This window comes from Protomyctophum parallelum (assembly GCF_964188405.1).
Source record: "Protomyctophum parallelum genome assembly, chromosome: 6".
NCBI lineage: Eukaryota > Metazoa > Chordata > Actinopteri > Myctophiformes > Myctophidae > Protomyctophum > Protomyctophum parallelum.
This window is the reverse complement of record NC_139701.1, coordinates 16,294,365-16,318,738: the sequence shown is the minus strand read 5'-3', so window position 1 is coordinate 16,318,738 and position 24,374 is coordinate 16,294,365. Positions and strand designations below refer to the sequence as shown.

The 24,374-nt window shown below is 40.4% G+C and overlaps 2 protein-coding genes across 4 annotated transcripts in view; one reads left to right on the top strand and one right to left on the bottom strand.

Annotated features, from left to right (window-relative positions):
- Window positions 1–11,368, top strand: part of pex5la (peroxisomal biogenesis factor 5-like a) — a 109,367-nt gene extending 97,999 nt beyond the window's left edge. Inside the window, exons 11-15 of the mRNA XM_083766577.1 lie at window positions 1,086–1,156; window positions 5,834–6,046; window positions 7,005–7,167; window positions 10,370–10,527; window positions 11,165–11,368. Coding sequence (XP_083622703.1) covers window positions 1,086–1,156; window positions 5,834–6,046; window positions 7,005–7,167; window positions 10,370–10,527; window positions 11,165–11,366 — 807 coding nt within the window. The 3' untranslated portion in view covers window positions 11,367–11,368. The remainder of the gene's footprint in view (window positions 1–1,085; window positions 1,157–5,833; window positions 6,047–7,004; window positions 7,168–10,369; window positions 10,528–11,164) is intronic.
- A 6,323-nt stretch (window positions 11,369–17,691) lies between these two features.
- The window catches only part of usp13 (ubiquitin specific peptidase 13), a 45,303-nt gene continuing 38,620 nt past the window's right edge, over window positions 17,692–24,374 (bottom strand). For all 3 annotated transcript variants that reach the window (XM_083767721.1, XM_083767722.1, XM_083767723.1), the window contains exons 20-21: window positions 22,428–22,512; window positions 17,692–22,069 (exon numbers count right to left, since the gene is read on the bottom strand). In XM_083767721.1, coding sequence (XP_083623847.1) covers window positions 21,973–22,069; window positions 22,428–22,512 — 182 coding nt within the window. In that variant the 3' untranslated portion in view covers window positions 17,692–21,972. The remainder of the gene's footprint in view (window positions 22,070–22,427; window positions 22,513–24,374) is intronic.

Sequence of the window (24,374 nt, the reverse complement as noted above, 5' to 3'; positions counted from 1 at the left end):
TCATTGATTCAGTTTTGATACCTTGTGTATCATTAACTGGGTGTCAATGCCAGATTGTAACAAAGCATCACAGAGAAAATAATCAATGAAGATTGGTCACCGTGAGAATTTAAATGAATTACAGCATCTCATCAACATTGATTTTGCAGTGCAATCATGTTTGCTTTCATCCAGGTTTCCAATTCCCTGATATAGACAAACCTTGACTCAATAGCATTATACTTCAGTCAGTAGCAACGCCAATAAATCCTGAGTGTTCATTTAATGCAAGTGAAAATGGACTAGGACACACATAATAAGGCCCAAGTAATGACATTGGCTAGCTGCCAAGTGCCAACAACTCTTTACTTACTGTAATTAGCCTTTGTGACACAGAGGATTCATTCAGAACTTTGTTGCCTAATTGAGGAACAGTGTGATTAATTTCAGATAACTTCACTATTTCCGCACCCAATCAGAAACTCCTCCAATATCAGAGGAAAATCAACTCGTCCTTCTCTGCCTCATGGGGTAGTGACCAACACATTCTGCTAATATTGTTACCGTCTAGTGTCTATGGTTGATTGGTCTACAGTACCTACGGTATATAACAAACAGCAATAAATTCTGGGGGATGAACTTGGGAGATGCTCCTCAGCTCTGTCTACTGTGATCATAGCTTACATTGTGCTTATCGGGAGTACTTGCATATGTCCTATTGTCCTTTATCTCAAGTAACATAGGCTGCCAGATTAAACTATCATCAGGATTTAATATGCACCAAAGCTAATCATTTTTAAAATGTTAATCATATTTCAACATGTTCACAGGACTTTGTGAACTGCAGTTTTGCAATGTGAGACAGATTTGAATGCCTAACATCTCTTCTCCAATGTTCTCTCCAAGACGCTGGCAGTTGCTAACACGGAGCACAGATGTCAGCGTGTTCCATAGGGATAGGCTTAAAACTTAAAATTTGCATAACAAATCCTCTTGGTTGTCTCATAGGTTGTTATGGGATTCTGTAATACCCATACAGTATCATTCTACTGTACAGCCTATATATAGTCCAGGTGACACCACTGCTGTTCACTGTCTCCCTCCAGGCTTGGCAGGTGTTGGGGACCACCCAGGCTGAGAATGAGAACGAGCAGGGAGCAATTGTCTCCCTCCAGAGGTAAGGAGGAACAACTGCATGTGATCCTGTTTTATGGGGAAAAGAATGACTATAGAAACTACTTCAAATATCATAAAGTCTAAGATGTCATTTTATCCAAAGTTCCCAAAGTCTCAATCGTTGGGAGGACAAACGCACGCACGTACACACAACACAGCATTTCAACAACAAAATCACAAGCAAACAAAAAGATTTAATTGCTGTGCAAACAAAACGGTAATTCATATGGTTCAATATGGCATGGTTCAACTGATTTTGGCCCAGGGACCACCATCCTGACTAAGAGCAATGTGGGGACCACCAGTAACACCTGTTACACCTGTGTTCATAGACCTATACCTGACACATTAGTTATGGGTGTTCATGCACCAATCCATGGGTTTAGATTTTTTTTCTTTTATTCTTGTTGTTACTCACTAATCACACTATCACAGGCTATATTCATGAGCTGGACAAAAACAAAACTATCAAAGATGAAGATGAATGCATCAACTATCACATTAACCTGACTCTGCCAGATTGCAGCAGTATTGAGTTCACAAGTCCCCTTCCCTTGCCTACATCTGGGCTCTCTCAAGTAAAAACGATGAACCCGGAAGCAGCGGGACAAAAATCTGATATCTCCATTATAATTTTGAGTTGTAGTCTTGTTAGGTTGTGTTTACATTTGCGCTGTGACACAGCTTCAAAGTCATCAGTATCGCGTTGATCCCGCCTCTAGCGCACGCATACGGCCGCATATCGCTCCGACCAGAATTGGTTCGGAGTACATCGTCTCTGCCCGAGAGGGACCAGACTCTCCCTTCTGGCAGAATGCAAATGTTGTCCAGCAGGGGGAGTGGTTCCACCAGGCTACTATCACATACCTTCAACGGCAGATACAACACAGCATACAAACTGTAGATTCACATCAGCATTCAATTCCAGAGCCACAAGCAGTTACTGAACATGTTTCATTGCCACTCAGTCATTGGGTCCCAAAATGACAGCAATACTACACCAGCTTGAATCACACTAGTATACACACAGTACCCACAGCATACAACACAAGAAGCAGCAGCAGCAAAGAATCAAACAACACATTTCCTACCTTGAGCCCTGTAATTGATGCCAGGGTCATGACTTGAGCCGCCGATGGAGGGCTCGTCTGAGGACGACGTAGAGAGAGGGTCAAACTTTGGCCCCAGGTGGCCAGTACTCACTCAGCCTTGGATGTTTAGTATACTGCACAGTGCACATAGTATCCTGGTGTAGTGCAGTGATCAGGGATTTAGGGCAGGCTCTAGGGTCCAGCATTCACAGCTTGTCACAGGAGAATGTAGTCAGGGCTGAGAAGAAGCTGAGCTTGGGAGTCTGGGGTCATCACCCTGGCTTGTGTTGTGTGCCTGTGGAGCAGGTTGAGAGAGAGAGACCATAAGCTTTGAATATAAGTAAGTAAATAAAGTAAAAAGAAAGAAAGTGAGCTGGTCAAGAGCCACATACTGTACACTGCACCCCGTCTCGACTCACTAGCACAGCCTGTATACGTATACTGCATCCTTACCACATATAAAGCCTAGTAGTATACAACAACACAGCCTAGCATAATGTAGGTGTACTTATGTTATTTTTAGATTGGATAAATACATTTTAGGAAGGAAGCCGTGGGGACTTTGGACATGCCTGGACTAGGCTATGCCTTGAAATAAATTGACTAACTTTCAATTCACACACACCCCCCACACACACACACACACACACACACACACACACACACACACAGGCCAGGGAGGAGAGCCAGTATAGTACAGTACTACTCAGTGTATGTGTGTGTGTGTGTGTGTGTGTGTGTGTGTGTGTGTGTGTGTGTGTGTGTGTGTGTGTGTGTGTGTGTGTGTGTGTGTTTGGTCTCAGACCAAAAAAGGAGATATACAGGCAAACGATCAAAATAACAATTCTCTAATTGTGTAGACTTCTTGTAATTTAAGTAATGCAGATGTTTTTTTTTTTTAAGATTTATTTTTGGCTTTTGTGCCTTTATTGATAGATACAGTGAAGAGGTTGAGAGAGAAGGGGAGAAACACGCAACAAAGGTCGTCATGAACGGGACTCGAACATGTGACACACTGTCAGGCTAGCTAGAGCCTATATGTGGCATGCGCCTGGACCACTAGGCCAGCGGACACCCCAGTATGGCAGATGTTTAACTCTTGAGAGCGTAAAATGAAACCAAATGGACCCGTAAGATCTTTAGCTCTCAAGAGTTAAAGATCTAAATGAAAGACAATTACTTAATTCTTATGGAGAAGACTAAGTCTGACACTTTAAGGTGGTCTGGTTTGCCTTTGTCTCTAATTGGAAGAGTGAATACAGTTAAGATGATAGTGTTACCAAAATATATTTATCTATTTCAATGCATCCCAGATTCCCATTCTCTATAACTAAAAGGTTTTTTAAAGATCTTAACAAAATTATTTCCTCCTTTTTATGGCAGAGCAAAACGCCGCGGGTCAAATTAAGTACGCTCCAAGCCCCTTACAATAAGGGTGGCCTTAATCTCCCTAATTTTAGATGTTACTATTTGGCCTCGCAATTCCGTCCTTTATGGATATGGTTGCACCCTGAGATTGGTGAGGTTAGGTGGCTACGTATAGAACAACTAGACCTGGGCCTAACTCCCCTGAAAATCGTACCTTTTTTGTGTACGAAGAAGAACCTCTCTTTGCTTACTAAAAATCCTATTATCTTGAGCGCTTTTGAAGCATGGCAGGAATCTCATAAATTATTGGGGATAGATACATCTCTAATGAGAAAGACCCCATTATGGGAAAACCCTAATATTCCTTACCCCATAGCTGATGGTGTATTGCAGAGATGGGTTAATAATGGAATCAGGACTGTTGGCGATTTATACAGCAACAATGTAGTATCAAACTTTCAACAATTATCAGCCAAGTTTAATTTACGTAACCATGACCTCTTTAAATATCTTCAAATTAGACATTGGATTCAAGCAAATCTATAGATTTCCCGAATATTCCCCCCTGGAGGATCACATGTTTTGTACTCTTATCACCTCAACTAAAGGATTAACTTCTTCCATATATGGTATTCTAAACAATAATTTACCAATTTACAATACATTGAACATTAAAGGTATATTCAGTGATTTCACTCAAAAAACCTTAGGTTTCGTTTTTGGCTGTGGGACCCAGCCTTTCGTCCAATCAGGATAGAGAGTAAAAAACGAAAGCTAAGGTTTTTTGACCCCCAGGGGTTAACTGGGGACAGGGAGGAACTCCTTATATGGCCAGCACACTCTATAGTAGGGAGGATTATCACAACAAAACAAAAAAATAAGTGATATTTGAATTAAGTGAAATCACTGAATATACCTTTAAACATAAATGGGAGACAGACTTGGGATGCACCTATGATGATGTGGATTGGGAGATAATTTTAGAGAGAGCTCAGAGGGTTCTGGTTTCCACCAAACATAGACAGATGCAATTTAACATTTTTCACAGAACTTACTTTACTCCGCTCAGGTTACACAAGATTGATAGAAGCATTTCCCCTATGTGCCAAGGGGGGGGGGGGTTGTTTTAACTGTTTTTTGTCTTTTCTTTTTTGAGTTTGTCTTGTCTTGTTTAAAATAATAAATTAAAAAAACCATGATTCTGTAACTCATTGTGGTAAATATCTGCATTATCAATAAATAAATCTTAAAAAAAAAAAAAAGTTAAAGATCTATAAGGGTCCATTTGGTTACCAACTCTCCATCATTTGAGTTTAACTGGGGACAACCCTGTCAAGGACCACTGGCGGTCTCCGGGCCACTGGGCAAGGTGCTTGAGGGTTTCATTAGCTGTAGCCTATTGATGGTATTGCAGGCATTGTATAACTTGGGGGGGGGGGGGTGGGGCAGTCTACTTTGTTTTGGCCAATTAAATCCAGGATGGGTTAGTTAATTTAAGCACCAATGGGTCGAGACGCAATAAAACGTGTTTCGCGTCCGTCCCAGCGGTGTGATATCTCCTGTTGTGAGTAGACCCATAGATGCAAGTGATTTAATTAGTTAAATCGTTGCTTTCAATTACATGCATCTACATGGGTCTACTCGCAACCGTTTGGTTGCAAGGAGTTGCATGGCGACCCATTGGTGTGGTTTAGACTTTAAACAGCGTATACAACACTGGATATAGTTCTCAACCTTTTAAAAATAACATTGAATCCTGTAGAATCCTGCGGATTGTCCTATACTGAAAATTATACTTTCCTACTTCCCCCTTTTCCAGATACAAATGGCAGAATAGTTATATGACCAGTGATATAACTAGTTATGTAACTCCAAACGTCACTACAAATGTACTGTCCATTTCTAGCTCTAGTCCTATAGTGGCAAAATATGATGCCTTTAGTTTGAAGTAAGAATCCACTGATCAGTCACCCACAACATTTTCCCTAACTGCAAACCAAATGCAAATCTAAACCCATTTTCTACAAACTGTAATACCAACCAGCACAAAAGGGCAAAGATCAAGAGAGTGCATCACCTACAACCTGACCCAGTGATAATTAGCCCCTCCGGTTGTTACTTTACCCCAGCCGATCCCAATTAATAACCCATCAAACCAAGATTTCCCTTTGAACTAAATGCAACAGCCCACGCCTCCCTGACTTAATGTCTCCGTCCAGGTGCTTGGAGCTGCACCACAACAACCTCCCCGCTCTCATGGCACTGGCAGTGAGCCTGACCAACACAGGAATGCGTCAGGATGCCTGTGAGGCACTGCTCCGCTGGCTTAAGCACAACCCCAAGTACAAACATCTGCTAAAGGGGAAGCCTCACCTGCTTGCATCTCCCAACTCCAATCGACAGTCTCTAGCATCCACCATGGGCAGAGAAAGGTAAGAGCATGGAGGCTGAATAGATCAGTAGGTGATATAATATGCGCTAGTGCTATGTGTTGAGCTAAGTGCTGCAACAACACAATTGTGTGACAATTATGCATAATAGTTTGTCTTGTTTATTTATTCTGTATCAGTTGTTGTAGCCACAGATTACTCCATCGGAGTGCATGTGACATGCTAGATCTGATCACAGTCTGTCAAAATGGTATATGTGAGATTGCGACAAAAAAGGTGTGGGGGTACTTTTTGGTAAATTTTGCCCCAAATTACTTTTGTACCTTTAACCTGCTTTTTGAATAGGCCTACCAAACTTATTGTACAGAACTTGTGTAAAGTATCAAACCTGTCATGGTGTGAATCAAGAAGGTAGGACCCAAGCTCAGGACAGAGAGGTGCAGAGGCAAAGCAGTTGTTGTAGTAGGAGGTATTATTCCAAACCAACACAGGGAAATCACATGGAACAAAACGAGGAATACAATGAGTTCAAGGAAAACAACAGGCTGCATATAGACATAGGGAACCACGACACATGTGAAACTGAAATACTACAGGCTAGACAGAACATTAAAACAGGTGAACCAGATAAGCAATAATCACAGGGTAGGTGAGACAACAACACAGGTAACAAAAGCAACAGAGGAAACCAAGAGACAAAACATACTACAAAATAAAAGTACACAAGTGTAAAGTAAAACTCTAAACTGCAACTAAGAAAAAACACAATAGGCTACAAAATCAAAGGAAAACAGAAAAGCAAAACTAAAGCTATGAACAACTTACAAGGAACACTATAAAACACAACAAGAATACAGAAAGAACACGGATCTTGTGGCCCATTTCTACTAGGGTATTGCATGATAAGTGTAAAATGTGAGTACTTTTCTTCCATCACTATGTCAGTACAGCACACAGTATGAGGACCACTTCGGTGCATGGGTGTCCACTCTGTCCACAGCTCTCTGCAGCCTGACGTGAGGGAGCTGTTCCTGGACGCGGCCCGGGGCTCAGACACTATTGACCCGGACCTGCAGACAGGACTAGGAGTCCTCTACAACCTCAGTGCTGAGTTCAACAAAGCGGTGGAGGCTTTCAATGCTGCCCTGTCTGTGAGGCCTGAGGTAGAGAGAGACACACACACACACACACACACACACACACACACACACACACACACACACACACACACACACACACACACACACACACACACACACTACATATTTCACACATGGACAATACAGTACAGAATTGCAATAAAGAAATATAAGTGCAAACATATATCTTCAAAAAAGGTCTCACATTGAGTGACCCATTGTTGCATGCTATCTATGATATAATGTGATCATGTGTTATGCATATGTCATTGTAGTCATCATTAGTCACACTATAATCACACCCAACTCAGATCTGTAACCTCTGATCTGTAGCCACTAGCCAGACAGCCAAGCCTTGAATGCATTTTATTCCTCTTTCTGTTTCTGGTCCAGCAAGAAGAGTGACATTAATATCAGTGGCAATGAGAGCATGCATTGCATTGGGGTCATCTGGTGAAAATGAAGCCTGTGATAGTTCATATACAGTAGGGGCACGTTAGTCTGAATGCCTTAGCTGTAATCAGCTGTAAATCAGCTGATTGTATTAATCAGCCTAGCTATTCCTCATTCACATCTCAGCTGACTGTTACGTCACACATCCATACTCCAATCAGAGCTCACGCCCTTAACGGCTCTCGGCTTCACTACAGCTGCTTCATTGCTTCACAGACGCTGCTGTTGCTGCTGCGCGCAAGCTTGCCTTCCCACCCCAGCCTCCTCCTTTTGATCATAGTCTGGCGTAGGCTGAAAAATAACGCACCAAGTGCAGTTTATCTCGGGTCCGTTTTATTAAGTATAGAGGGTCTACGTGAGGTTAAACTGAAATGACATTGATAAATTCCAAATATTATCAAAATATGCTGAGGCACTTAATTTGCCACGGCACCCACTTTGAGAAGTCCTGGTCTAATATAATAGCACAGTGGCTGCATGTTTAAAGAGAGAGAAGGGGATATGGCCCAGAATACTTTATTGGGGAGGGCCTTAGTCAATATCAATATCTACTGTTTGCGATACATCACCTAGGCCAGGGGGGGAAACTCTAATGACAGAGACAGAGGAGCACTATATTTCCACACTCACTCCAGAGGGCCACATTGCATATACAGTATGCTGGGCAGAAACCTCTTATCTCCTTTTCTCGTAAATGAATGCCTTATACTTTGTCATTCTATGTCACACAGAAGTAGCACAGATACAGATCTACAGTACATGCTCAAAATGTGTTGCAGTGCGCAGGGTTTTGAGCTTGTAGATCTACTATTTTTGCTATATTTGAATTGGAATCCTAAATATATTTTGCTATTTTTGAATTGGAATTTAATTTAATTTCAAATGCATGTAGTTATACTTATGTTAACTTTATGAACTTAAATGCAAATACATTGGACATAAAAATACTATAATACTATAGTCATTAAGCTACTAATATACTGAAGTAATTAAGCATTAAGTGAAGGTTCGGGTCGCATGTGGCCCCAGGTACGCCAGTTGCCAATGTATGACCTCCTAGGGTAACAGAAAACGGTCTCACAGTTAGATATGAGCGGAACCAATTAAGGAAACAGAGAGACCTACCCATTTTTCAAGTCTGTAAATTAAAATATTGTGGTCAGTTGTGACAAATGCAGCACTCAGATATAGCTGGGCAAGGATAGCCACTTGTTTAGTAAGTATATGTAGCAATTCTAAGGTTGTTGAATATTTTTAATAGAGGTTTTATAACTTTTCTTACGGTCTGTGGTTGTGTCAACACCCAGGCTAAAATTGATCTAAAATGTTGTTCTGGTACCTTCTTTTTATGTAGCTCATTAAAAACTGTTTTCTCCAGAGGTTCACTGAGGATTAAGGTTTGGGGTATGCCTGACTGTAGGAAAGAGTTTATTAATTGTATGCTATAGTTTGTTTTCCATTATGAAGCATAATGCACACAGCACAGGCAAGTATATACAACGCATTATTACACAAATATGCTCACAATGCATAATACATACCACCGCATACCATTACACCCAGTGCAGTACTGTGTGCGTGCGTGTGTCGTGCGTGTATATTAGAGAGAGAGAGAGAGATTTACACTGTTCATGCACACATGTATCTCTCTCACACACACACACACACACACACACACACACACACACACACTAGATCTAATCTAACTCATCATCACAATGCCAATACAAATGCATGACAGTCTCAAAGCAAGGAAGGAAGGAAGAGCACATGCAAGCAGGTGCAGTGAAGCAGCCTGTCACTCCAACAAGCTCAGAAAAGCGGCATCATAAACTTTTGACTTGTCCACTCACACACACACACACACACACACACACACACACACACACACACACACACACACACACACACACACACACACACACACACACACACACACACACACACACAAATCCTGCATTGACGCATCATGTATCATTATGTCAGCACTGTCCCAGAGCAGTAGAGATATCACACACTGGTAAATCCACCCTCACTCAGTTGACTTGGAAAATACCTGCTCCCCCCCTGCTGGAAGACTGATCTCTAGACAATGGGAGATACTGATATCCCACTGCCAGGCTTAGGCAAAGTCAAAGCCCCCGCTTTACTGTAAGCAGACCGGGACCTCCAGGTGGGACATGCAGCCAAGGACAGGTTGCGTGATGTAACTTAGCTCTCCCCAAATTATCTCTTGAAAATACTGTTATTAGTTCATAAATGATACAGGAATAATAACCGAGAACACGTCCCATTGGTGCTCAGTACGATAGGAATTACAATAATTTGTGCATCCAAAAATGACAGGAAAGAGACAATTATAGCTTGCTTCTTTTAGAAATGTGTTTTCATGCTTTCAACACACTTGGTTGCTGAACACAGCTGGTCTGCTGAGTCGGGGCTCAGCAAAACTGTACTACATTTTCTTTCAAGCTTTTGGACAGTTTTCTTTTTTTTTTCATTTAGATAGCACAGTAGAGACAGGAAATTGAGGGCAGAGACAGGAAGGATAGTGCAATATAGTACACACAACCTGCCGAAAAACAAATGCAAAACAGCCAATGACTTGACAGATGGAGTCACGTGCCAAATTGTATCCATGTTCTCAAGCCTGACTGGCATTTGAGGGCACAGAACACAACACAATGGAATATTATCTCGGCTCAAAACAAATCATCTTCCATGTCTGCCCCGGGGCGATTTCCCCGGCCGCCTGTCCCCCTGTCCCCTACAGGACTATTTGTTGTGGAACCGCCTGGGGGCAACCCTGGCCAATGGTGACCGCAGTGAGGAGGCGGTGGAAGCCTACACCAAAGCCCTGGAACTCCAGCCAGGGTTCATCCGATCCCGCTACAACCTTGGGATCAGCTGCATCAACCTGGGGGCACACAGGTGGGTCAATAACCCATGCCTGGGGCATCAGGAGAAACACTCCCACCCAGCTGGCACTGGCATTAGAGCAGAGTGGGTGAAGACCTTTTAATGTATCTTTTGAAAATAAATACATTGAAAATAACATATTTGCAACTGATAATGTTTTAGTTAGAAATCGTTGAATACATAATGCAATTTGAACTTTAGCAGTACTCTGCAATTCCATACTGTGACGTTGAAAACATTATACAGGGCACAACCAACAAACCACTGCTTAAATGGCAGCTTAAATGCTGTATACATTATGTACAACCATGTTAATTTGCTGCTTTGAGGGCAGCTTTTGAATTCTGCTCTCAGGGCAGCTTAAGTAATGCAAATGTTTAACAATAATTAGAGAGAGAGAGAGATAATGTAACTCTTAATAGTGTAACATGAAACCAACTGGACCCGGAAGGGTCCAGTTGGTTTCATTTTACTCTCAAGAGTTAAATATCTATATATATAAGAGTCCATTTGGTTACCAACTTTCCATCGTTTAGCTGGGGACCACCTGAAACCCCCTCAAGGACCACTGGTGGTCCCCGCCCGGACCACTGGTTGAAAACCACTGATCTAATGTTTCCAAACACAACTCAAGCTGCTGTTTTAACAGGGAGGCTGCAAGCAACTTCCTGACAGCCCTGCGTCTGCAGAGGAAGAGCCGGAGTCGCCAGCTGTCACACCAGGTGATGTCTGGGAACATCTGGGCTGCCCTCAGGATAGCTCTGTCCATGATGGACCAGCCTGAACTCTTCCAAGCCGCAAACATCGGTGACCTCGACCATCTTATGAAGGCCTTTAACATGGATATATGATGCACTGGGAGGTGGTGGCATTGACAACGTGCACGCACACACACACACGCACGCACGCACGCACGCACGCACGCACACACACACACACACACACACACACACACACACACACACACACACACACACACACACACACACACACACACACACACACACACACACACACACACACACACACACACTGCCCTCTGCCTACTCCCCTTCCCTCACCTCTAGTCCCCTCACAGCCACCGAGGTATCCAAGTGTACAGATCAAGAACATGAACTGGGCTTGATGTTTGACATTTTTCATGAACTACAGTCAATGATACTGTTTGTTTTGTGTCTGTTTTCACCACAAGTACCTACACAAGAGTCATGGAGATTGTGGAAGTGCTTGAAGTGACTATACTTTGCAATGGATTTGCACTGCAATTTGTGATTTCCCCCAAGAGCACAAGGACAAAGGCCATGAGCAATGCCTTAGAGAACACATTAAATTAAAACCTGACCCATCCAGTGGAACAGAGCTGAGCTGAGAGAGACTGGCATGTACGGTCAGTCGGACGGACGGACGGACGGACGGGCGGCCAAGCAGGCAGCCAGTCAGGTGGTGTGAAGAATTAACAGTGAAACATTGCTGTTTGCAGAGCAGAGCTATGGTTCAAGTGGTTTCTTAATCCACTTATTTTTAGAGGTCAGGATTGTTTCGCCAATGTTAAAAGACGGATTCAGTGAGAACTCCAATTCTCTCCCTGCTTGGTTTCATACTTTATACTGCATGGAGAACATTTTCACTGAATTCTTGTTGAAAATGTACATTACCTTTTGCATTTTTTCCAAACAGATAACCTCCTCAATCCCACCATGTGTGCAAGCCAGGTTGTAAAGCCTCACTCAAATGCATGCAAACAACCATACCATATTAATTTACACATTTCTTATCGTAACAAAATGCTAAGCCATTCTGAGACAGGGTTGGAATCTTTGAATAACCAACATTCGATGAGCTTTAAATACGGCTCTCTCAACCATAAATGTTGTTGTTGGTCTTGACTCTTGGCTCCTCTCCTTTCTATTCTTTTTCACCCCTGACAATATTTGAAGAGACACACAAATGCAGTGCAAAGTGCAACTACAAAAGAATAGAAAAATATGCTCCCTTGAAACACACCTCATAATTATTATAAAATATATTTTCATAGATGCTATACCAATTACTTTAAATCTAGTAATGAGTTGAGTTATAGGCATCACATCTTTATATTTAGTTACAGCAAGAAGTAATGATATTACAGATATGGGTGGAATTTTTGCAAACAAAATATAATACAGTCACTAGAATTGTTTGACGTTTGTGACGCCAGGTACTGTAGGATTAGCACTGTGATGTCAGTATTATACATTTCATATGGGCATGAATACAGATATCTCCATATATGGGCATGTATTGATGACAGAGATCTCCATATATGGACATAAAAGCGACAAGGATTATACAGAGTAGTCTACAGAGATCTCCATATAAAGTATGGGCATATCAGTCGGATAAGCGGTGTTGCGTAGCAGCCCGAACCCCTAGTAACTTAAAATCGTTATTAAATTGTGCTTCTTGACTAAACACCTCTGTGTTAGCGCACCGTTGCTATTATATAAAGTTACTCTGGTTTCTGCTCTTCACCATGCAACAAAGAGGAAATGATAGATTTTCCTCTGTACTGTAGCTAATCTCCATGGCATTCAACTGCTGTTTCCTGTCTATGTGATGAGGTTATTATTCCTATGCAAAAGGTCACATTTTGTGTTGAAAATTCTAAATTTGAGGGAGCGATATCAGGATCTACCAGATATTCCACTACCTGCAGTGCTTTTTGGATGTGAGAAAGAAACCTTTGGGATAGCAAACTTGGCTAAACACAAACAAAGTTACAACTGTATGCATTTTCAATTTGCCATTTAAGGACAGTGTTGTAGGATGTTTCTCATTCAGCAGGCTCAAAGAGCTTCTTTTTTTTAACTACTCTCATTTTCAGTCAGTGATTCATTCGACAAAGTAAAGGAAGCACATAATGAAAACTGCCATCCACCTTAAGTGGAGCTTTCATGTTCTTGACTTTCAACCATAAAAATGTAGCTCTGTGAACCCTGAACTGAATTTAAATTGCCCAATTCATTGCACATCAAGGTACACTGCCAGAGACATAATTTCCCCAGTATTTATTCTCCAAGTCTGAAATTATTTTAGGATCACTTAAAGATGTTATGTCATCTCTATGTCATCACATCACAATGCACGGCGTTTGAAAAGAAAAATGTTGACTTATGGTGGGTTCAGACAGGCAGATGAAACGATGCAAAAATGCGCTGTGAGTTGATTTGGATCAGCTACATGCATCATTCCGTCTTTGCAACGTCATATCACTGGCTTCCATTGACAATGAATGGTAGACTGCATCGCAACACTACGTATGTCTCTCTACATATAAGAACAGCTAATGGTGAAAAGCAGATCCTGAACTGGCTGTCTGCCAGTTGCAGGTGCCCTCTCATGACATCACCTGCAGTGATGTCACGAGAGTAGAAAAACAATACATTATACATGGTTTTCTAAAGGACACTAAATCTATTGGTGTCTATTCTATGATGGTCTAGAATAGTGCACTTCTCTGGGGGAACTGGGAAGCTGCCGGATGACACCATTGCAAATGACTTATGGGTGGGCTTCATGAAGTTTTTGCGAGAATTGAAGAATTACTCCCTGGCGAGTTCAGTGCTTGCAGTACGAGGATGGTTCCACATCTTCAAAATGAAATTTGGAGACAAACACAAACAATGCACATTCTCCAAATGTTTATCCCACTAAAACCTTACGTTGGTCCAATTTGGAGAATTCTTGCATTCTTCTTCAATCCTCGCAAAAACTTGAAGCCCCACCCATCAGGAGAAACTCTGGATTTACCCAAATGGAGCATCTTACTGTATGGTATTGGTATGATATCTGACAGACCTGACAGTACCTGTTTACCCTGCCTGGACTTGCAGGTGTATTGGGAGAATAATTATGCAGATGACCTCGACCCAGCAGTCATGGACCAGATAAATAATAAACGCTGATTAGCATGATGATGAAATCATAAGTGGAAATATGTGAAGGCTAGCTGTACTGCACAATATGACAAATACCAAAATGAAGAGGTGTATTAGCTAATTTGTTAATGGTAAAACTAATGTTTGACAGTCTTTGTTAAGACGAATAATAGCATGATGTAACATCGGTGACTGTTTTGTTTTGTCCGTGCTCAGCTGTCAAACCATTTATTTTATAATTGTTAAATATCATCACTTTTTGTATCTATATTTTTAAAAGCTAAAGGGGTGTGGCCACCCTTCTGTTTTAGGCCAAATTTGTACCTCCAGCAGCATATGAGTTGTGGAATGTGAGTGGAATGGACACTGTGCTAACACTTTGCCCACCTTACATCCATTAGATCCTCAACTCAAGTCCAAGAAAACCTTTTCACTTTAAATAGTAAACTTTTTTGTCCCCATAAACTGACTAATTCTACTTCCAATAATTCCCTAAAAGGCAATGGTGAGCGTAGTCTTCAGCTATGTTAAATATGTACATACTGTAGAACAAGGCACCGGAATATGATGCTTGGTAACTTGTGATTTTGAGAATCACAAATTGCCGGTACTTATCTTATGGGCTCATACGCCTTTGTTTTGTTTTCTTTTGTTTATTTCTTTTTTTCATGAAGATGTTTTTTGTTTTTGTTTTTTAGCTCTGTGTACAATACTACTGTGTACACTATAGGCTACTGATGTGCATTGAAATAAGTTCGTGAACATTTCCCTTTTCTAGAACTTACGTCTGTACCTTCTCAGAGGTGACAGCCCTAACTACAACGCATGCTACTGAAGGTCAATCGCATGCTACTGTAGATGCTTCATCTTTGAATGCCATTTTCAAATGTTATGCATGAGTTTATTTATTTTAATCCAACTAACTAAAAAAAGGAAGAATATCATGAAGTTACCTTGCAATATTTCTACAATGCACTTTCAAAATCTGCAACACTATCTGCAAGTGGTGTGTGTGCAGTATATATTCTGAACTTATTGTACACAGGAAGCTTTTCCTTCCTTTAGATCAATCAAGGCCCAAGCAGATAATTCCTGATTCATACTTGGTTGCACAATGCGCTGTGCACCGAATATAGCAGTTCAATATAAGTTCACAATGCGTCGCTATTGAGAGCTTATTATTGGTTATATTCAGTGCACAAGTATAAATCAGGCATTAGTGTGTGTACTACCTTTTCCAAATATGCTGATACCTTGAACTAGCTTGAATACATTGCCAGGGCAATTATAACCGTTTTGTACTAGTTATGATTAGTTAATCAAATGATAAATGAATCAACAACACTAACCACACCCTATGAAAGTTATAAACAATAGCTGACACATGTATAAGAATATCTGGAAACAGTTGTGCACTAATTCATGTGCTATATTAAAAAAGGGTTATACATGTTTTTGAAGCAATAGCCTATAATCCTTTTGGATTGTAATGATGAAGCAAAAGTTGCATGCATTATGCAGTCCCCATGCCCATTGAGCTAAAAACAATTAATCTATCAGTGAAGCTCACATAATATTGTAATGAGTTATAAAGCAGTTTTACATTAATGTGCTCACAACTATTCATGGACATTATGCTATACTGAGCATTCTGTTACAACCTCCATTCAATTCAATGGATTCAAAATCTAATATTTTATTACACTGCCAAATGTTTTTATCTTTTACATGTCAGGTTTAGAAACACAATTTATGAAATAATTTACAGTATTATTAAGCAACAAATATTAAGATGCCTAGTTGTCTGTTGGCTTCTTAACCCATTTTGACCTGAGATCAGATTCTAAAAATGTCTTCACATCCTGACAGTTTTCTGAAAAAGCTATGTTTCTATGTCAGTCGTTCTTCTTTTTCAAAAATAGCAGACCCACAAGCTCATAGCACGACACTCTGTGGCGCGTTATGAGCTTGTAGATCTGCTAATTTTCAATAGCTAAAGCATAACGAACACCAAAAGGGGTTCCCGCCCAAAATCATCATCCATAATGATGGAGCATAAATGCTCTTTATAGACCGAGTCTTGCTAATAAGTCAATGGGTCCTCCATGAAGTCACATAAAGTGCTTCTCCAATGCTTCTTGTTTGGGTGCCTTCCCCTGTTTATAAGCACCAGAGTTGTAAAGCTCTGTGGCATCAAGCTAATTGTTGTATCCTTTGTAGGGTGTGGTTCTATTTAATGTGCCACCTGTGTATTTAGTCTACAACACGTTTCTTTCTCTGTTGCTCTGTGTATGCCAGGTTTGTTATAGTTTATCTATCCGTACAGGTAGGCCTATGAATGAAATGATATTTTGATGCAAATAATGCACTTGAAATGATATACTTTCATATACTGTAATTGATAGTTTTACTGAAATACCTATAATGCTTATTACTCTCGCTGTATACCTGTAAACGACAAGAATTGCATTAGCACCTTTGAGATATACGATCTGAACGTAATATTTTAAAATAAACTCTTGTGATATGATCTTGTGTCTTGAGTTCTGGAACGAATTAAGTGCCATACTTACAGGGCAAGACCACTTTTTTGAGGTTTGAGTTTAAAGTTACCTTGCCATGATTGTAACTCCAAAGGTGGACAAGAAATCAAAAATGTGCTCCATTGATAAAATTTGATAATTCAAAATATACTCCCCATTGACTTACATTGTAGGCCTATGCTGAAACAGCTCTCAAGTCACTCTTTTAGCACATAAATGAACACAAACGAAGTTGATTCAGACAATATAGACTAGAGCATCGCTGTCATTGTTTTTTTAATAAAAACGTTAACTTCCTCTTGATTTTACTATTTGAAGATCTGGATCCGGATCCACTGATCCAGTCCTGGTTTTCTTCCTAATAAAAATTGCAAAATCAAAGTTGAACGTTTTTATATAATAAATAAATAAATAAAAATAAAATAGTACTCTATATTGTCTGAATCAACTTTGGGTTTATTTACGTACTAAAAAAAGTGACTTTGAAAGCTGTTTCAGCGTACAATGTAAGGAGGAGGCGAGGAGCATATTTTGAATTATCAATTTCTAATCATTGGAGCAATTATTTATGATTTCTTGTCCACATTTTGAGTTACATCATGGCAAGGTAACTACAGTACACAACCCAAACCTCTACCAAAGTGGTCTTTCCCTTTAAATAACAAGTAAAAATGTCACAAATTTGTTCACCCTGAAAGAAATATTAGCGCCATAACTCAACAAAGGTGTAGTTTATTTACTTATCCAAACATTGCAAGTATTTAGTACTATTGGGTATATTGGTATTACAGGGGTATTAACATACCGTTGCCATACTGCATCCCAAGCAATATTTGGATAAACACATACATTACAAAAGTCAACTTTAAATATTCCCTTCAAGAAAACTGTATGTAATGAAAACTACAGAATTGGCACAAACATGTTTGCAAAAAGGCAAAAGGGAACAAGGTTAAAGTAAAAACAGGTGAAGTACCTTTTTCAACATTTAGATAAATGAAAAAAAGAGAATAAACTCACAAAACTACAATTGTACAAGCCAAAGGACTAATGTCAACTCTTAGTGCACACGCAGACCGTACAAAGGCGTTTTGTGACACAAAAGGTAAACCTTTCGCAACTTACAGAGAACACAAGAGATAGAGAGAGATGATAAGATGAAGGGAAAGCTGAGCTTGAAACAAGGACAAAAACAGACAACAGAAATTAACCAGCCATCCTCTGGTTCAGACTATACAGCAGAAAGAAGAGGGGGAGACAAAGGTGCATGGAAATAACCAGAATTGCACAGTATGAAAGTCTGAAATCCCTTAGAATGAGCAAGCCAAACCTCCCATGGAACAGAGAAGATACATTCTACTTATTGTCTCAGGGTGTGTGTGTGTGTGTGTGTGTGTGAATGGAAATTATAATTTATTGATTTTATTTCCGTGTCTGGCTGCCTTTCGCAGCCCATTCCTTACGGGATTATTCAGACACAATTTACAATACATTATATTTCCTGTGACAACACGCTGACACCAAAATATTTAATAAATACAAATGTGTGTGTGTTGGGGGTAGAATCACAAGACTTGCATAGAAAGAGAGGCCTAGAGGCCTATTCATTTTCAGTCATCATTCATCATCAGTTTTAGGTCATAAGGTGACCACCGTGGTGGTAAGCGACTCACCGCTCACCCAAACACATCTCTCTGTTTTTACTAACCACCATTTCGGTGGTCACCTCATCACCTAAAACTGTCGTATGAATAGGCCTTAAGAAATAAGTCCCAATGCATATCATGTAGTTGTTATGGGGGATACATTTTAACGAACATTCTCTTCCAAAAACTCGGGGGTCCCGAATTCTACTTAGTAATCAACATAAGGCTTTCCTGGGGTGAGTTTCTATTGTTGTTGCAAACTTTACTCTAGCTTTTGAATATATAGACAGGTATATGTCCTCAAAGTTTAATTTTCAGATATGGGCAGAGCAGTTCAATATAATACTGTTACACAGCTTGCCTTCTCTTTGATCTTAAGAATGTATACCTTAAAACCTATGAAACAATTAAATAGAAATGTGGGGAAATGTAATAAATAACTTTAGTCGATTTGGGCCAAATTCCATCATTTCAACAGTAAGCTATTGCTATTCTTGTTATTGTCTTCTAGTCTTCTGGTTACGAAAATGTGTTTTTCGAAAACCACAGGCTTCACTGAATCTCAGAATCCTGGAACAGGTGTTTGTGCCCTATATTAATGCATCACTACGCAATAACTGACACCATTACCTTGTCAAGAGTCAAGACCTACTAACAAATAGTAAAAAAAGATTCAAGTGCCATGTAACACAGACTGAATTCTGTAGTTAGAAGTTGAACTACAATAAAGCTACATTGTATAGGTCTGTCATCAGAAATACAACAAACTAAGGTATACAGTAGTAGTATACTGTAGGTATTGCATCTGAAACATCATCAATGGAGACTGACTGTAGAATCATACATACCTACTTGTAAGTATGGTATACAAACAACAATACTGATCCTATCTGGGACATAAACACTGCAGCAACTACGTACTGTACATGAGTAGGAAGAGTGAGTGAGTCATTGATTGATTCAGTATAAGGTGGTGACTAAGCCATTAGTTGCTTTAACTAGTTGTAATGCATATTGCCACAGTATAAAGGCAGAAAACAGGTTCAAATGCATCAATACATTAGCTAATTGATGTTTTTGATTAATATACTGTTTATATTTTCTTTTTCAATAGTTGGTTAAAATATCTAGAAGCAATAATTATGTAAAAATGTAATGACCTTTTTTCATTTTTTAGGTATTCAGACAGCCAGCAATGGGTTAAACGCTCCCCAACAAAATGTAGTGTCTGTGACACCCATAGTGTATTAAAAGGATAGAGACTGAAACGGAGCGATAGCCTCGCCCCCCTGTTATTCATTTCAGTGGAAGTTGCTCAGTGGTGTTTTTCCCCCCGCATTTTTTCGATTTGGGCACCAAAATTTGGCACCCAAAATGTGGAAGTGCAAACAGGCGCTCAATGTTAAACCCCAGCTGCACGGGGTTTCCTAGTCATAACGCCACGGGTCCGCCTGCAGTCCGACCTCTTACTAATAGGGCCCAGTGCTTCAACATTGGAGAGCTGCACTGGGGGCTTGGTGACACCTCTAGGGTCCGCAATCGGCACAAAGATTTTCCTAGAATCTTTGTCATTGGTTGATCATTTTACGCAGAAAATGACTAACCAATCATGAAGTACACCTAGAGGTGACACAGAGACAACAAACATTTTGGGAGCGTTTAACCCAAATAAAGAAAAAGTAAAAAAAAAAAAATGGGCACTCCTATTTAAACAATCTCATTTTCTCCAACAACTGTGTAAACTTGGCCTGTTGCGCCTGAATACTGCATGACTTGCATTATTTGACTTCCTTCAGCAAAAATGAAAGGAAATGAGCCCCTGCAGGATGGAGGACATTCCCCATACAATATACTGTATACACAGTTGTGATGTGGCAAAAATGGGCATAACTGAAGCCGTCGGAAAGTTAAGTGTGAATTGTATCATGTAAAACATTCAGCTTTTTATCCTTTTTTTAAGTCATTGAAAGGATAAAGTGAACTTGCAAGCAGTTGAAATTTTGGTTGCCACATTCTTTTTCACATTCAAATCATGTTGCTTCGGGAGCAATATGTTAAATAATCTTTTTTTCTTTCTTTATGAAACAATAAATAAAAAATATTAAATTACCGTACTTTAACCCATTTTGGGCGGGAACCCGTTTGGTGTTAGCATTACGTTATGCTTTAACTATTGAAAAATAGCAGATCTACAAGCTCATAGCGCGCCACCGAGTGGCAAACCTGCGTGTAGATTTGTTTCCAGTCTTGAAGCATTTCTCCTCCCCTTCATTGTGAACCATGACAATTCACCCTTTGTCAAGTCCCGCCCCTGGTTGTGCCCCTCTCCACAACCATTGGTTGCCGTTTCGTGTTTGGACAAAAATCCTTTCTCTCCATCCACTACCATTAAAATAACGTGTTTTTCAGTTGCTTCGTATTTATATTCTGTGCATTCAATTCTTATTTTAAACTTGGTGTCAGTAAAAAAAAGGAACATCACAGGTGCAGCATGGTAATTGGGCATATCATGTTTGTTTTTAGTTTTTTCCAAAAACTATGTTTTAGCAAATTCAACATAAACAAGGTGGAACCAGGGCGGAGCAAGGCAGCCTCCTGTCAGTTAGGGACCAATCAGAAGGCTGACAAATGGTGAATTGGGGCAATTCTTCCACGTTCTTTGATCAAACCAAAACATGCTAGTCAACATGTTTAGAATTCCTTATTCCTTATGTCCTTTCAAGTTTCCCAGGGGATGTAGAACATTCAGATGTATTTCCACACCGTGAGATAATGGAGAAGTCCCCCACAGCAAAGCAATTTGTTGATATTTGTTGTACTTGTTGCCAAGTTTTACAGTTGGCAAATGTTAAGGTCTGGCAATTAAGCACTCGCAATGCCATGTCAGTGTAAAAAAACATACCACTGTAAAATACTGGCAGTAGCTGAAGGCAGAAAGAATGAATAATAAGAACCGATATGTGATATTATGTTGCTTATATAGCACTCCAGTCATGGAAATTGCACACATCCCTCTGTACCTACACTGTAGAGACAAAAACACATACACTTAAATACACATTTAAAGCAAAACACAATAAACGTAGACACACCAGCAGCACATTGCTTTCCCCTTTTTGACCACAGCAGTGTTGAGTGATTCCTGGTTGTTGCTCAATGACATCATAGTACGTCGAACCGTTCTCCCCTCGGCTGGTGTGAAGGGCTTATTTCCACCATTTTCAACGGTAGCTAAATGCTGCTATTATTGTTGATGTTGTCTCCCAGTCCTCTGGTTAGGAGAATGCAGTTCTCTGTAAGGTTGCACGGTGGAGGGGCGGGGTGTTGGGGTATGGCTGACTCTAGCTCCCTCTAACTGCTAGACAGTCGATGGTAAAAGTAGATGTAGCCCAAGTCTTTAGGAGGCCTTTCAGACAAACAAACTTTGTGGTCGTTGTAGATCACCCACCTGGAAGGATGGAAGGCAGAACATTTGAGGACGGGCCACCGTTTTCTGTAAATGTCAAATTGTGTGGATTCACCTATTCACCTGCTATGAGGACAAGCAGCATTTCTCTATGTACTGTGAAAATAGCAAACCTACTACCTGCTGTATTAAATATTTGTTTTACATTTGGAAACATTTTGAAAGTTTTCGTCGAATAGAAAAGATAAATAGCTAAAGTAAGTAACAAATACAACATAAATAAATAATACTTGAATTATTATTATAACCTCTTTATAGGCTTCCCCAATTTAGCTAAAACTACATAATCATATTCTTCATAATCTATTACAATCAACTGATTGTGAAGTAAATGACTCACCTTCCCTCCTTCTTAATGTGACATACATAATGTCCAGACATTGTGGATGCTCCCATGTGGCTGATGAAAGCAAAGAGCTCATAACCTGAGAAGAACAGAAATCAAACAAAGACTTATGTCATTATATTTCTTAATTAACTGTCAAATGTACAGTATGCTTTCATGGGAGCTCAGCTCTCACTGGCTGAGCTCCTACATAACTCAAACTCTTTAGCTGTGAACAAATTCTACACGTCTGTTCTGCCTGCTCTAATTGGCAAGTTACGTTTAATGTACCCCCACGTGATGTTTCAGTCTCTCTCTCGTGTTGTTGTTGTCTTGTTGTTTACGAATGGAGACACAGGTTGTGAGAGCACTCAGAGCAGTGGCGGGACGTGCGCACATGCGTGCGAATGAGCGTGTGTGACGTCCGCTGACAGGTCACAAGCACGTGCATGCGTGTGTGTGTATGCAAGAGAGAGACGTCTGTGAGTCAGAGGAATACACAGACCCCCCCAGGGAATACTTTGCGGGCCACTTGGGGGTCCACGGACGACCTGCCTAATAATTATCTGTCATTTTTCGCAGTTTTGCCAGTTCTGTGCTGTGTCATTTTCCATGATATTTGGCAATATAGTAGAGAGGGTCGTGAGAATCTCTCAAGAACTGAAGTTCGAAGGTCATTCGTCAAAGAACCTCTGACGTTTAGATCCCCCAATGAATGAATTATATGATCTGCTAAGATTTTCATAGCCTGGTTAACACCCGAGCGCACGGGTGGACGAAGTTCACCGTCTTTTCAATTAGTAACGCCCAGCGCCCAGGACGAAGATTGATCAAAAGGACGGAGATTATTGATATCAAAACCGATCGCATCACTCCACAGGCTGGGAGCGTCTGTTGCGCAACATTCGATGTTCTGGGTGTCAACCACGCATTTCCATTCATTTGTGTGGAGTCTCGACCCCACTAAATGCATGGTTGGCTGCGAGAGTACTGTGTTGACAGACAACCCCTTCAGCCAATCAGCGGAACAAAAAGTGACATCATCTCCAGTCTCCAACCAGTTATTTAAAGATGATGTGAAGAGAGGGGGTTTTCATGGTTTTTATTGCTGTTTGCAGCTATATTATTAATATTCATTTTGTGCCCATCCCAACTTTTTAAGCTCATCCCTTAACCCATTTTGACCTGAGATCAGATTCTAAAAATGTCTTCTACATCCTGACATTTTTATGAAAAAGCTATGTTTCTATGTCAGTCGTTCTTTTTTTTTAAATAGCAGACCTACAAGCTCGTAGCTCAACATCAAACATATTTGATGTTGGCGTTCGGCTCTGCTACATTTTCTCCCTGCTCGGCACGATTATACAACCATCATTAAACATCCCCCATGGGAAACAGAAATAGCAGAGCCCACCGGTGGTGCTGGGGTGGCGGTGGAAGCAAACGACAACCAGGAACCATTATGCAGAAGGAATGCAGGACGACTGCAGTCTTAGGTGAGCTTAAATACCCTGCCCAATTGGTCAGCTGACTGCCACTTCAGCATATGACATGTGGGTCTTGCATAACACTGTATACTCATCGCATTTACAGTAAAATATTGTTTAACCAAATGAAAAATATAAGGGACATTTTTCTTTCTTTTAGTTTATTCACATTTGCAAAATATACACACTAATAGTACATTCACACACAAAACGTGCTCCAAACTGTGTAGAACTGATGATCATTTCCAATGTGCTTGCTATGTGACAGCTAACACAATGAAATATAGGTTTGCACTTAAATGCACTGTTAAGATCACAATGAAAACTACGGTCACATATTATAACCTAACCTGAGGTAAACAAGTCTTGTGTTTGTAGAACAGCAGATCCACAAGCTCAAAATGTGACACGTTGTGAGCTTGTAGCTCGACCATGGCCTTGAGGGCACAACACATTTCCTATAAAGTAACGGCTT